At 39.0% G+C, this 16,533-nt stretch overlaps 1 protein-coding gene across 1 annotated transcript in view; it reads right to left on the bottom strand.

The window, feature by feature from the left end:
- The window catches only part of LOC134543174 (progestin and adipoQ receptor family member 4), a 193,206-nt gene extending 178,042 nt beyond the window's left edge, over nucleotides 1-15,164 (bottom strand). The window contains exon 1 of the mRNA XM_063388058.1: nucleotides 14,869-15,164. Within this exon, the coding sequence (XP_063244128.1) occupies nucleotides 14,869-15,034 (166 nt within the window). The 5' untranslated portion in view covers nucleotides 15,035-15,164. The remainder of the gene's footprint in view (nucleotides 1-14,868) is intronic.
- Between the last annotated feature and the right edge of the window lie 1,369 nt (nucleotides 15,165-16,533).

Genomic DNA, 16,533 nt, shown 5'->3' with positions numbered 1-16,533 from the left:
GAAGCACCGACTACGAAAAGGCAGCACATTTGGAAGCACAGACTACGAAAAGGCAGCACATTTGGAAGCACCGACTACGAAAAGGCAGCACATTTGGAAGCACAGACTACGAAAAGGCAGCACATTTGGAAGCACCGACTAAGAAAAGGCAGCACATTCGGCAGAACCGACAACGAAAAGGCAGCACATTTGGCAGCACCGACAACGAAAAGGCAGCACATTTGGAAGCACCGACTACGAAAAGGCAGCACATTTGGAAGCACCGAATACGAAAAGGTAGCACATTTGACAGCACCGACAACGAAAAGGCAGCACATTTGGAAGCACCGACTACGAAAAGGCAGCACATTTGTAAACACCATCAACAAAAAGGAAGCACAATCGGAAGCACATTCATAGAAAAGGAAGCACAATCGGAAGCACAATCACAAAAAGGAAGCACATTTGGAAGCACAATCACAAAAAGGAAGCACATTTGGAAGCACAATCCACAAAAAGGAAGCACATTTGGAAGCACATTCAACGAAAAAGGAAGCACAATCATATAAACAACGCACAATCGGAAGCACAATCAACAAAAAGGAAGCACAATCGGAAGCACATTCATAGAAAAGGAAGCACAATCGGAAGCACAATCACAAAAAGGAAGCACATTTGGAAGCACAATCACAAAAAGGAAGCACATTTGGAAGCACAATCCACAAAAAGGAAGCACATTTGGAAGCACATTCAACGAAAAAGGAAGCACAATCATAGAAACAACGCACAATCGGAAGCACAATCAACAAAAAGGAAGCACATTTTGGAAGCACCATCAACAAAAAGGAAGCACATTTTGGAAGCACCATCAAAAAGGCAGCACATTTTGGAAGCACAATCAAAAAAGGCAGCACATTTGGAAGCACCATCAACAAAAGAAGGAAGCACATTTTGGAAGCACAATCAAAAAAGGCAGCACATTTGGTAACACAAGTTACGAGAACTAAGTCTTAGTTAGAAATCAGAATGCAAGAAATAAAAACATTAAATTTTTACTTTTAATATTTAATTTATTTCTTAAGATTATACAAATAGAAGTAAAATAAGCCATTATTGTATGTAGCCAGCTTTCCTCAGTTCTTCGAGTATGAAGGATATTTCTTTTATGCACGAATAGTTTCCTGCACAAAGCGAGCCATGTAGAAGTCTTAGCCGGTCAACCAATATGTTTGGATCTTTCCACGATGTGTAATCAATCTCTTCTACCACCATCTCACTTGCTTGTTTATTATAAATACTTTTAATATCACAATCGTCCCCGTGATCATAATAAGCGTTATCAGATTTATTTATTATAACACATCGTTTCCATCGTTTCGGTCTCAGGACACCGTTGCATTCTTCGATCTTGTCAGCTTTAGGTGCTTCATCACAGTCTATGCTTTTGTCAACGGCCTCAGAGTCACTGTTACAATCACTGTAGAAGACATCCTCTTCACCCAGATTACCATATGAATTCGATATCGATGATGTCGAAGTGCCATTATCGTCTTCATGCTTCCTTTTTAGGAGTCCATCATTTTTACAAAGTAAGAAAGATCTACTTGAATTCGACTGGAATGTATTCTCACTTTTCACGTTAAGGATTCTTCCATTGTCTTCATTCTTCCATAAATCATCATCGTCCTTCAATTTAAGTTCTTCGTCGAGATCGGAAGAGCCACGAACATAATCTCTCTCAAGACAAGGAAAATTATTGTCGTAATGCAGATCACTATTCCTTAGTCTAGTAGATCCATCGTTGTACTCTGGCTTGTACGCAGGCTTAACGTTACAAGTTCTGTCATGTCTTTTTAAGCTCTCTCTCCGCGTAAACGACTTGTTACATCGAACGCAACTTATCATATTGCGTAGTGGATTTTTAACACAGTCATTCTTCTGGTGTTGTCTTCCATTCTTTCTCAAGATAAATTCTTTGCTGCAAAACTTACACCTGTGTCCTTTCGATACAGCGACAGACACCGAATCAGGATTCATATTAGTTACTGTGACTAATGTTAGATACAAACAGACAGTTTTCCAATTGGAACCATTACTTAAATATAATTTTTTAAATATTTCTTAAGCGAGAGTTATCTCATGCAAAGGTACTTGTTGTAAGTAGTTCTGCTTTTCAACAACAGATGACACCACGTATTGCTTGCAGGTAAATATTATTTATTTCTTTCATGCGGGATGCAGGATTCTCACTAACGATCGCAATACAGGGATGGCATCGCTAGACTCCAAGGAGAAGGTAGTTTGTTCATCCAGTTAGTGTTTCTCAGATTTCTCAGGGTATATATTATTATTATATGACTGAATAATGATTTTTTTTAAAATTCCACCTAATAAAAATAAAATAGAAGCACTCAGAGAAAACCATCAGGGATGATGTCGTTTATAAACATCATAAATTACCAATTTTTTTTAAAAAATTCCAAATTTAATTCTGATTAAGCAAAGAGTTCACAAGCCCGCTTGTGCTAGAACTCTCATGTTGCTTAAGCAAAGAGTTCACAAGCCCGCTTGTGCTAGAACTCTCATGTTGCTTAATCAGAATTAAATTTGGAATTTTTAAAAAAAAATTGGTAATTTATGATGTTTATAAACGACATCATCCCTGATGGTTTTCTCTGAGTGCTTCTATTTTATTTTTATTAGGTGGAATTTTAAAAAAAATCATTATTCAGTCATATAATAATAATATATACCCTGAGAAATCTGAGAAACACTAACTGGATGAACAAACTACCTTCTCCTTGGAGTCTAGCGATGCCATCCCTGTATTGCGATCGTTAGTGAGAATCCTGCATCCCGCATGAAAGAAATAAATAATATTTACCTGCAAGCAATACGTGGTGTCATCTGTTGTTGAAAAGCAGAACTACTTACAACAAGTACCTTTGCATGAGATAACTCTCGCTTAAGAAATATTTAAAAAATTATATTTAAGTAATGGTTCCAATTGGAAAACTGTCTGTTTGTATCTAACATTAGTCACAGTAACTAATATGAATCCTGATTCGGTGTCTGTCGCTGTATCGAAAGGACACAGGTGTAAGTTTTGCAGCAAAGAATTTATCTTGAGAAAGAATGGAAGACAACACCAGAAGAATGACTGTGTTAAAAATCCACTACGCAATATGATAAGTTGCGTTCGATGTAACAAGTCGTTTACGCGGAGAGAGAGCTTAAAAAGACATGACAGAACTTGTAACGTTAAGCCTGCGTACAAGCCAGAGTACAACGATGGATCTACTAGACTAAGGAATAGTGATCTGCATTACGACAATAATTTTCCTTGTCTTGAGAGAGATTATGTTCGTGGCTCTTCCGATCTCGACGAAGAACTTAAATTGAAGGACGATGATGATTTATGGAAGAATGAAGACAATGGAAGAATCCTTAACGTGAAAAGTGAGAATACATTCCAGTCGAATTCAAGTAGATCTTTCTTACTTTGTAAAAATGATGGACTCCTAAAAAGGAAGCATGAAGACGATAATGGCACTTCGACATCATCGATATCGAATTCATATGGTAATCTGGGTGAAGAGGATGTCTTCTACAGTGATTGTAACAGTGACTCTGAGGCCGTTGACAAAAGCATAGACTGTGATGAAGCACCTAAAGCTGACAAGATCGAAGAATGCAACGGTGTCCTGAGACCGAAACGATGGAAACGATGTGTTATAATAAATAAATCTGATAACGCTTATTATGATCACGGGGACGATTGTGATATTAAAAGTATTTATAATAAACAAGCAAGTGAGATGGTGGTAGAAGAGATTGATTACACATCGTGGAAAGATCCAAACATATTGGTTGACCGGCTAAGACTTCTACATGGCTCGCTTTGTGCAGGAAACTATTCGTGCATAAAAGAAATATCCTTCATACTCGAAGAACTGAGGAAAGCTGGCTACATACAATAATGGCTTATTTTACTTCTATTTGTATAATCTTAAGAAATAAATTAAATATTAAAAGTAAAAATTTAATGTTTTTATTTCTTGCATTCTGATTTCTAACTAAGACTTAGTTCTCGTAACTTGTGTTACCAAATGTGCTGCCTTTTTTGATTGTGCTTCCAAAATGTGCTTCCTTCTTTTGTTGATGGTGCTTCCAAATGTGCTGCCTTTTTTGATTGTGCTTCCAAAATGTGCTGCCTTTTTGATGGTGCTTCCAAAATGTGCTTCCTTTTTGTTGATGGTGCTTCCAAAATGTGCTTCCTTTTTGTTGATTGTGCTTCCGATTGTGCGTTGTTTCTATGATTGTGCTTCCTTTTTCGTTGAATGTGCTTCCAAATGTGCTTCCTTTTTGTGGATTGTGCTTCCAAATGTGCTTCCTTTTTGTGATTGTGCTTCCAAATGTGCTTCCTTTTTGTGATTGTGCTTCCGATTGTGCTTCCTTTTCTATGAATGTGCTTCCGATTGTGCTTCCTTTTTGTTGATTGTGCTTCCGATTGTGCGTTGTTTATATGATTGTGCTTCCTTTTTCGTTGAATGTGCTTCCAAATGTGCTTCCTTTTTGTGGATTGTGCTTCCAAATGTGCTTCCTTTTTGTGATTGTGCTTCCAAATGTGCTTCCTTTTTGTGATTGTGCTTCCGATTGTGCTTCCTTTTCTATGAATGTGCTTCCGATTGTGCTTCCTTTTTGTTGATGGTGTTTACAAATGTGCTGCCTTTTCGTAGTCGGTGCTTCCAAATGTGCTGCCTTTTCGTTGTCGGTGCTGTCAAATGTGCTACCTTTTCGTATTCGGTGCTTCCAAATGTGCTGCCTTTTCGTAGTCGGTGCTTCCAAATGTGCTGCCTTTTCGTTGTCGGTGCTGCCAAATGTGCTGCCTTTTCGTTGTCGGTTCTGCCGAATGTGCTGCCTTTTCTTAGTCGGTGCTTCCAAATGTGCTGCCTTTTCGTAGTCTGTGCTTCCAAATGTGCTGCCTTTTCGTAGTCGGTGCTTCCAAATGTGCTGCCTTTTCGTAGTCTGTGCTTCCAAATGTGCTGCCTTTTCGTAGTCGGTGCTTCCAAATGTGCTGCCTTTTCGTTGTCGGTGCTGCCAAATGTGCTGCCTTTTCGTTGTCGGTGCTTCCAAATGTGCTGCCTTTTCGTAGTCGGTGCTTCCAAATTTGCTGCCTTTTTTGTTGATGGTACTTCTATTTTTTTAATGTTGTTTTGACTCTAGTATTTTAGTAAATTGTTCTTGATTTGACTAGCGTATTATTCAAACCGGTTAATGTATAAAAACGAGTCCTAGACAGCAGGACGCCCAATTTGTTACTGCCGTCGACGGTGTACGGATCACCTAGTTTGTTTCTTCTGGTGCATAAGTCGCGTAACTGCCTGTTCTTGAGACTTCGATGGCATCTTTACCGACTTTAACGTCGTACTCGATGGAGGATGTACCATCGACAGATGTAAAGGATGATCGTCTGCTTGGGACTGTATTCACCAACACGAATAAGAAAGATACACGCAAGCATAAAGCTAATGTTGGTGACATTGTGAGAATCTCCAAGCAGAAAGGTGTCTTTGAGAAAGGTTTCACAGCGAATTGGAGTTCTGAACTTTTCCGTGTGATGTTACAGTGACTCTGAGGCTGTTGACAAAGACATAGACTATGATGAAACACCTAAAGCTGCCAAGATCGAAGAATGTGGCGGTGTCCTGAGACCGAAACGGTGGAAACGACGTGATATATTAAATAAATCTGATCAAGCTTGTGATGATCACCGTCTCAAACATGAAAGTTACCCTGAGGTTGGTGGTAAAACGGAAGACACCAGAGATCGTAATATTTATAAAGGTGCAAGGAAGATGGTGGTAGAAGAGATTGATTACACATCATGGAAAGATCCAAACATATTGGTTGACCGGCTAAGACTTTTACATGGTTCGCTTTGTGCAGGAAACTATTCGTGCATCAAAGAAATATCCTTCATACTCAAGGAACTGAGGAATGCTGGCTACATACAATAATGGCTTGTTTTACTTGCATTTGTATAATGTAAAGCAATAAAATAAATAATTTAAATTATAAGAATTTAATGTTTTTATTTCTTGTATTCTGATTTCTAACTAAGACTTAGATCTCGTAACTTGTGCTTCCTTTTGCCTTTTTTTGTTGATGGAGCTTCCAAATGTGCTGCCTTTTCGATGATGGTGCTTCCAAATGTGCTGCCTTTTCGTTGTCGGTGCTTCCAAATGTGCTGCCTTTTCGTTGTCGGTGCTGCCAAATGTGCTGCCTTTTCGTAGTCGGTGCTTCCAAATGTGCTGCCTTTTCGTAGTCGGTGCTGCCTTTTCGTTGGTGGTGCTGTCTTTTCGTTGATGGTGCTTCCTTTTTGTTGATTGCGCGTAGTACAAAATGTAGTGATTGAATATTTACTAGTTTATCACCTCTTGGTGTTACTAAAATATTTTTCAAGGTTACTTGCTCCTTTAGAATGTATAAAAATGTCACGATGGATTAATTGAATATAATTAGCTAACGACGAAGGTCATGTGGTCCTGAAATGACTAGCCTATACGTCTGATAATGACATGACTCGGTCTCATGGACTGAAGACAATTGTTCTTTATGTGCGGTTTTGTACATGAACGGCTTATAGGTTATTCAGATTATTCAAAAATTAGACTTTCATGATAGGCTTATCGTCACTGTATTAATTCTTTGGTTAGGTATATTGACTTATGATTAATAAACTCCGCGAAAGGTAACGGAAAAAAGAATTTAAAATTTATTTAATAATTAGTTACAACTGTCACTGGTCAAGAATCTAACCGTGGACATGGATCCATCGATTCAATTTGTAAATTAATAATTGATTTTTTCGGAGACTATTGGAATTTTTCCCGCATTTCTAACTAAATAATTACATGATTTCAACATGGCGGTCAAATTTCAAGATGGTGGGCACCTCAGCAATAATAAATTATTACTGCACTGTAGCATGTTAGAATAGAATTTGCATGATGGTAAGACAAGTACACACAATATGGTGACCTCCAGCAGACGAAAACATGATGGTGGCAATGACCGCTAGCATGTACTGAACATAAAATGACGGATCCGTGATGGACATCAAGGTCAAAGTCAAAGATCAATGTCGAGGTCAAATTTCAAGGTTAAGGTTAAATTTCAAGGTCAAGGTCAAAGGTCAAGGTCAAGGTCAAGGTCAAAGGTGTGGTGACGTCATACCAGCTGATGGTAAATACCTTGTTATTGGTGGAGGTAGGTCAGTCTGAAGGTGGCTTCTGTGGAGGAAGGATCTGTTGATTTTATATTTTTTGCCCTCGCCGGTTTCGAATCAAGGACGGGAATCGATATAAACAGAATTCTATTAAGTTAATTTTTTGATGAATTTTGAACTTTTTTTTTCATTAAAATCGTATAATAAATAAAGATTTTCAAGATGGTGTCTAAATTTAAAGATGGCGACCATAACGATAATTGTAACATTAATAGGACCCAATATGGCGGTCTTAACGAAAAGTGTAAGAATGATATGGTACTCAACCAAGATGGCGGGTGTAACGAAATATGCAACATTTATATAATCCAAGATGTCGACCGTAACAATAACTGCAACAGTGGTTTTTAAGATTTTTATTTAATTCGATTATTTAATTTTTTTAATGATTTTTAAAATTTTTCCCGATTTTCTAACATAAAAATTGCGGATTTTCAAGATGGCGACCGTAACGAAAATTGCAATGGTGACGACATGATTCGAAGTTGGTGGAAATTACTAGAAATACAAAATGGCAAATGGATTAGCATGGATTAACATATGGATTAGCATAGATTGACATACGGATTAGCATAGATTGGCATACAGGTTAGCATAGATTGGTATACGAATTAGCATAGATTGGCATACGGATTGGCATAGATTGACATGGATTAGCATAGATTGGCATGGATTAGGTTAGGTTAGCATAGATTAGCATATGGATTAGGTTAGGTTAGGTTAGGTTAGTTTAGTTTAGGTTAGGTTAGGTTTGAATAGATTAGCATATGGATTAGGTTAGGTTAGGTTAGGTTAGCATAGATTAGCATATGGATTAGGTTAGGTTAGGTTAGGTTAGGTTAGGTTTGGGTAGGTTAGGTTAGGTTAGGTTAGGTTTAGTTTAGTTTAGTTTAGGTTAGGTTAGGTTAGGTTAGGTTAGCATAGATTAGCATATGGATTAGGTTAGGTTAGTTTAGTTTAGTTTAGTATAGTTTAGGTTAGGTTAGGTTAGGTTTGGTTTAGTTTAGTTTAGTTTAGTTTAGGTTAGGTTAGGTTAGGTTTGCATAGATTAGCATATGGATTAGGTTAGGTTAGGTTAGGTTAGTTTAGTTTAGGTTAGGTTAGGTTTGCATAGATTAGCATATGGATTAGGTTAGGTTAGTTTAGTTTAGTTTAGTTTAGTTTAGGTTAGGTTAGGTTAGGTTAGCATAGATTAGCATATGGATTAGGTTAGGTTAGGTTAGGTTAGGTTAGGTTAGGTTAAGTTTAGTTTAGTTTAGTTTAGTTTAGTTTAGTTTAGTTTAGTTTAGTTTAGTTTAGTTTATTTTAGTTTAGTTTAGTTTAGGTTAGGTTAGGTTAGGTTAGGTTAGCATAGATTAGCATATGGATTAGGTTAGGTTAGGTTAGGTTAGGTTAGTTTAGGTTAGGTTAGGTTAGTTTAGGTTAGGTTAGGTTAGGTTAGGTTAGGTTAGCATAGATTAGCATATGGATTAGGTTAGGTTAGGTTAGTTTAGGTTAGGTTAGGTTAGGCGTGCGAAGGAAGTACCTACGGGCTCCGACCAACAGCGCTTCTCTGCTGTGAAGTATTAGGAGATCAGAACTTGAGACGAGGTAGTAATAAAAACTTGCCGGTGCCGTTGCGCGTCGTGGAAGTAGAGCGCGCCAAAACACACGGTTGCCTGGCCGTATGTATCCGGCGTTTATAACACGTGTAGAAGTAGGCTTATATTCGTTACCTCCTGGCTGTTTATTACCGCCTAATACTTTTCATAGCGAGACGTCCTGGCGAGCTGGTCTGTCCGTCGTAACGGGACATTTTTTCGTGCGTACATGGCTGATGAACGTAACGGGACACTTTTTCGTGCGTGTATGGCTGGCGGAAGTGACGTAATCCAACATGGGTGATGAAGCGAAGCCGTAAGGTGGCATGATCGGATCCCCGATCCCCAGCCCCCAGCCCCTGCCCCAGAATGAACCAAATACATCTACTCACGTGAAGTTAAAAAAAAGCACGAGTTACACGAAGGTAAGTATTCGTGCGTGTTGAAAAGGCACCATGCATCGTGTAGGTTTTTTTCCCGACGTCGAGGGAACGCACCCCACACCGAACGTGGTCGCGCCTAGCGCCGCTCGTCATGACGCGGCGGGGAGCTGAACTAATTCAGGTCGCCACCACACAAACACACGCGCTCCCAGATCGCAAACGAACTATGTACGTTGAGTTCGTGCCAGCGCCTAGCGCGAGCCTGGCGCGCACGCCAACTGCTGAACAACATGCGACGGGTTTTAACAGGTTCCGACATTCATTTGCATAGTTTCTGCGCTATTGCTTGCTTCCATGGTGCGAGTACAGAACACTATTATTGCCGGGAGAGGCAGACTGGATTGAACGATCATGACTTGATTAACTTGCAAAGATATTTGCTGCTTAGATTATATTTACCTGACTTCGCAAGCGGTCCTTATTGTTCGGCAGCCATAGTGTATTTCATTTATTTTAATGTGATTACTAATGCCCCCGGTCTTATGCCGATGTGCTGTTAAAGAGGCGACTCACAAGCTTGATTACATAAACTTACAAATTAAAAAAAAAACACAATTGATGCCTCACCCAGGATTCTAGCGCCTCAAATGTGCTACAGAAGCCGTCAACCTAGACTTAGATGTATTTCCAGAGCACACCCTGTGGAGACGGCGACGTTGCACCGACTGGCTATTTCAAATACCTCCTTAAAGAATCCGTTAGCTTAAAAGAATCGCTGACTCAGCCATTCGTGGAAAGAATAGTCGCTTGTGTCCTTAAAGGCTTCCTTGGATATAAATGAAAAAGTAGTCGGTAACTGAACCAGCCAAATGTTGGTCACTATTTTCCGTGTACTATTTATTATTTTTAATTGATCTACTTGAAGGCGGGAAGACACACAAAAATGACGATAGATATAGTATTGATTTTTTGAAATAATTTAAACATCCTTTCACGACTTGTTTTTTTTTTTTTTTTCTAAATTCAGTCTTTTTGCTAAAGGAATCTTTGGGTCTCGCAGCGCGCACTGGTAAGCAGTGGCCACCACCTAGTCGGGATGTACTGGACTTACAAAGAGGCGCGAGTGAGCGGTCAAGTGCAGAAATACACTTGAAAGTAGTTCTCCAGTTATCCAGTGTAGTTCTGCACTTGACCGCACGTCACTCAGAAATATTCGTAAATTTAACGGACATATTCGTAAAATTACAAGCTCTTACTTAGCCCCTATTTTTAGAGACAGGAATAATTCGCGGATTCATTTCGTGATAGGCTGAAATTAAAACATGTGTACAATTCTGCTGGTTCTGCTATTGGCTCACAGTTTAACTGGAGCTCTCTGGGCCAATGAGAGACTATCGACCAAAGAAGCAGTGGAGACGCCTCACAATCTAGTACCCAATGAACACGCGTGTTTATTGAGAAATTTAGAGGATAATGGAGGTCATTGAATCCGCGAATTTTTCCGGTCCCTATTTTGAACAAAACTCACAAGAATCATACTAGTGTATTAACATAACCTTCAAAAACGTTTTTCATTACACACTTAAACACGTTATTATTCCTTACACGTGCTTAGTTCCCACCACAACGGAACACACAACTTGGGAGTCGGATTATGGTGACGTCCCCCAGTAAGGTCAAATTTTTCCAAAACTTGCGAAGACAGCTTCGTTTATCTGAGGGGAATTATTCGTCGAAACGTCCGTACACTTACTGTGATTTCAAACAGGGTACAGTCGGCAGCAAACAGTAGCACAGGTCAGCAACTGCTCACCAGCCACTAATCTCACTTCTTCACCGAGGTTGCTACAGCGTGTTAACCCTATTTCCCCCCTCCCCCCGCACTCCCCGGGCGTGTGAGTGTGCGCGTCGTTTAAGATGTAGCATCCGAAATTAATTTTATTGTAATATTTCGTGATATTTTTTGGAACGTGATTTTTAATCAACTCATTACATAACGATATTTAATCGTTAATAAAAATCGTTTTATAATAAAAAAAAGTTCTTATTTAATGGTTATATTGAACTGAAAGGTAAATTTTATGTCAATCTCACATGCACTGAAAGCACCCTAAAATAAAACTCAAAATTCTATGATTTTGGGAAAACCTAATAATACGAACCGTTAATCCAAAACGTTACTGATACCACACGATGTCGTGCTTTCAGTTTATGGATTGACGTACAAATTTTCCCAAGATATTGCTTTAGTTCAATCTTCCCCTTTGCAATAATCTTTCAGAGAACGTTCGTTTTCTGTTCATGACTATTATTTGATGTATCACGATAGCATTTGTTATTGGGTCACATATTTTCTTACCACATATTTCCTTAACGTTATTTATATGTGACTCAATAGAGTTTGATTATGCACACTTGTATGACTTTTTTTTTTACTATTATACTAGGGCTGCGTTTTGAACCTCCGATGGGCTATAAAATAGACAAATATACATAATAAAATTTTCACCAAAAGTACATCAGGGTCTTAATTACTTTTTTACATAATCACCAAAACGATCTAGGCTTTTCATATCGTAACACAATATTCTTGATGCCTTCTTCGAAGAAGTTAGCCGTCAGTGAATAGAGATACAGGGCCAGCGCCTGTATCTCCTTCTCCCTCACAACGCCGCTGTGAGGCGGGTGGACTAATATTCCGGAGCATTCTGCCCCACTATTCGTTCTCTTGCGATGTCTTGACGCGGGAGCCAGTGCGCCGTGCGATTAGTCCATTCGCCTTACAGCGGCGTCGTGAGAAAGACGGAGATACAGGCGTTGGCCCTGTATTTCTATTCACTGGCGGCTAACTTATTCGAAGAAGGCATCGAAAAGCTTGTGTTACGATATGACAAATGCCTAGGTTGTTTTGGCGATTATGTAGAAAATAAGTAAGACCCTTCTGAAATTTGAATTAAAAATAAGCCCTCGTATACTATTTAGTACATTTAAGTTGAGAAATTTTGAGATGAAATATAAAATACAAGACTGCCATAGAGCTAAATTTACAAGAAAAGCCCTCAAAAAACTGTAATGACCAGAAAATGAAATGCCCAAGATGGCGCGCGTGCGTACAACCGCGTGACGTAGAATCACCTCGCCTTCATCGTGCCCAAGAGGGTTTGGAGCAGGGGAGGAGGGGGCAGAAATGAAGACACGCAGAGGAATGCGGCGGGCTTGGACGATCGTGTGGGTCCATCCCTACAGCGACTCGGTTTCACCTGGAACCAGTACTTCGGCGCAACGACCCCACCGACCGTGTTTTGTTCACGGATTAAAGAAAAAAGTTCATTTATGTAAATCAAATTTTTCGTAACACAGCAGTTTATTCGCATTGGTTGCCGTGTGTTACGTTTCAGTGCGTTGTAGAAGCGAAAGACGGATATTGAAACGCAAATATCTTGCGTGTCCGGATCCGTTTACGTTTTTTTTATGTTTCCAGGTAATTGTGGAACGGGCCTTAAAGTTCGCCTGTGCCGTAAAGCGGGCCAGAAATTTCGGTGACAGATGAAAAATTGAGTTGTTCCAAACATTCATTAAATCATTTGGTATGGAGACATACTATCTCTTATAGGCTAGTTTTAATATTTATGAGGAAAAAGTTTAGGTTATTACCTACTATTCGTGGACAGCACACAATGTTTAAGATACATTTCATAAATTCAATGTCGCTTACTGTAGTCTTTTAGCAACTCTGATATTTAATAAACGTTAAATCCTATATGGGTCTATTTACCAAAACAATTTTCCCCCTATTACATTGTATTATGTTTTTCAATAATTAGGTACATCTAAAGCCTCGAGCTCTGCAATACAAAATGCACTGATCAAGGTATGACAACCAACTTAAACCAACGTGTGATAAACGTTTAATATAAGTATGTTTACATGTCAATAATTATGTGTTTTTTTTCAAAGCAGCAGTAAATAATAGTATCTGTGACTTATCTATTTAATGCACATCCAGTTGCTGGATGGATAATTTAAAGTTAATTACTATATTACATCAGCATTCGTCTGTAATCAGTATTAAACCCTCTCGCGTTTTAAACGCTCGTGGTCGAAGAAGAAACCTCCAAAAGCGAATACGGCTTGCCACCACGCTTGATAACGAACTACAATAAATTTTTTTTCACCTGTGACGCGCCAGAACGCTAATTTGCACTTCGCTTACCCTCTGTGGCCCTGACTTTCATATCTGCTCCTACAGTTGCCTAAATTAAGTTTGAATTAGACTTCTAGAGTATTTCCAAGCAAATAAACGTCGCCATCTTGAAAAGATATTTGTATGTTATGTTTCGATATTTCGTAATTAAGAGACCCGCAAACTAATTTTCAATCTATATTTTACCAGGATTAAAATATTACATGAAAAAATAAATACTTTAACATGTTTATAAGAAATTATCAACCAATACATACACATATACCGGTTGAAACTTAAGTACCATGGGTAGAAACTTATGAAGATTCATTAGTTTGTGGTGAAATACATAAATCTATTAGCATTTTTTTTTGCTGGAATTAAATTTATTATTTAAAAAATGTTAATAAACATTTTATCTGGCTAATACTATCTAAAGAGGCCAACAATTATATCCGTCAGAATTGCTCTAGTACACGCCACAGAGGCAAGTGATGTATGAGAAGTCGCAAACATAGCTGTGTACTTACTTCGGACAAGGCTTTATGTTTTGCAAGGATTTGCCTTCAGGCACTGATGGGTCTATGACTTGAATATATTTAACACCAGATATGTAAGTATATGGCTCGGGAAAATTACGAATATAAGTTTCTTTATTTTAAGGAAGCACATATAGGCTACGCGTTTTCATGAAAGTTGGCTGGTTTTGCGAATTTCCTTCTCGCGAAAAATATACATTATTATAGAAATCAGAAGAAAAATTAAAGATATTATAATTGAATTATTTAAATGCACAGCCAATTGTTTGTCACCACATGAACTAAACGGACTCCGATAGGGAAATATAAATTTCAATTGGAAGAATTGGGAAATAGGGGGGGGGGGGGGGGGAAGGGGAGATCAACTTTGCCTGCTGTTTACACTCAAATTATTCCTACTCTTTCTTGGTGGAAAAATAAATTGTTTGCGATTTCGGGAGTGGGGGATGTACATCCCTAACCCCCCCTCCTCACCACCCAAAAAAATTTCATATGCTCCTGCAAATATTTACTGGCAGATATGTAGCAATACCTTGATGATTCTGTCAGTAAAGAGTGACTGAAACAAGTTTTAAATATTTTAATATATATATATTTTATTTCAACACATACATTATAATACACAGCAAGGTACCTGCAGCGATTAAGGCCTGCCAAAGGTTTGAGGTTTGGTTAAATCGAGGACTTAGGTTGCACGTTCTAATCGGTCCATGCTAAAAAGGATTTGAGTCGCCGAATGTTCAATTGATTAAAAAAAAAAAAAAATCCTCAATGCTATATTAAAAAAAAAACACCTTGATGATAAAAACATTATATACTGATCGTTAAGTATAATATTCATAAAATATATAGGTATTTGTATTACCCAAGGCGAAACTCGCTTTGCCAGATGATTGCCTGAAGTGCAACTCACCGTGCGTCACGATGTTGATGGTCTCGTTGTGCAGGTAGAACAGGCTGTTGATGCTGCCCCAGAAGGAGAGCAGCGGCCGGTAGCCGGTGAAGATGTAGGGGTTGAACTGCAGGTGCGGCGGCATGTCGCGGAAGTGCAGCAGGGTCCTGCCCGCTCCGGCGGGCATCGCGGGGAGAAGCTACTGGCCGGGTCGTGTCACCTGGCACTCGCCGCCATGGACCGGACACTGCTGCCTGACCGCCGGAGCCCGCTAGCTCGCCATGCCCCCTGGCGCGTCGGTCGCCCGGCACGGCACTGCAGTCACCTCCCCCCACTCTCCTGCCACCCCCGCCACCCCCGCCCACCCCGCTCAGGACAGAAGACTAACGTCGCTGTGACAACCCCGTATTGATCTCCCCCGCGCGCGAGCCGGGGAGAAACAAAACACGGCGCTATCGCGCTACGGGCAGGCAACAAAAAAAAAAAAAAAAAACTTCCCTTGTTCCAGCATTAACGCCCTCCCGCGGGCAAAGGCGGGAACTGCGCTCGCGAGAATACTGCCGCGTTCCGCCTCTCCTGATCGCGCGCTGATTGCGAGCTCTGTTAATTAATATTCCTCCGTTGTTCTGTTTTCGTCCGTGACAGCGCGCAGGCGCCAGTAACATTCCTGAAGGCGCGGAAGCCATATTGTGTTTTCTCCGCTAAAATGGATTCCTCGAAACATTTTAAAAATGAGGTAAACTTTCGTATTTATTTCGTAATATGTTTTGTTATTTTACGTCGTTATGCTGATGAATATTCTTAAAAGTACGGTTCAAAAGCTTTTGTATTCACCCCGTGCTTAATCGTATGAATATTGGCTAAAACTGCCATTTAGCCATTAATTTATCATAATTTATTGTTCATTTGAATTATTGAAGTATACAAGATTCCATGTCATAGCTGGGCGTAAGTGTATTCTTCAATTTTCATTCTTATTCATTTCTCAGTGCCACATAACCTACACCGCAGCTTAAACATATGGTACTGTAACTTAACGTTAATTTTGCTATGTTTTTCATAGTATACCTTATTATTTGCACTGTATACGGCAATACTTATGAAAACATATTTTTTCTAACAGTACGGAATTCGGTCAACTATTTGCTCCACTACAAACATAAAGCGCTAGCCCGTACTGAAATTGGGGGAAAATAATTTGTTGCAATTTTATATGGTTGTATAAAATTCAGCATAGTTATATCCATTGTATAACCTAAAAATATTCTTAACTAGAACGAATACCTCAAGAACGGTCAATAAGCGAAAATCGATTTGTCATTTTTCTGTGACCCCAACAGAAGTTGCAAGTGCTGGTTCGTTTCATTCCTATGTATTTGTATTAATGTATTACGGCATATTTAATATTTTTTTCTCGTCTTCTATACAGTTACAGAATGAGTCAGGCTACATAGTGTGAAAGGGGGATATTATAATCAAAGTCTTGAATTTTTAATATGATAAATATTGGTCATCTAATACTAAATAAATTATTTTTTTACTAAAAGTTTTGAACTTTTAGGAAAAATAATTATTTTTGTTTCAATTAATTTCTTTATAAAATTAACACTGGATCGACATGACTTATTTTGCATATGGGTTTTATGAAGAATTTTTTTCTCAGACCCTTTTTTTATGGCGTGTGAC

The sequence above is a fragment of the Bacillus rossius genome (genome assembly GCF_032445375.1).
Source record: "Bacillus rossius redtenbacheri isolate Brsri chromosome 9 unlocalized genomic scaffold, Brsri_v3 Brsri_v3_scf9_2, whole genome shotgun sequence".
NCBI lineage: Eukaryota > Metazoa > Arthropoda > Insecta > Phasmatodea > Bacillidae > Bacillus > Bacillus rossius.
This window is presented reverse-complemented; position numbering and strand designations above follow the sequence as displayed.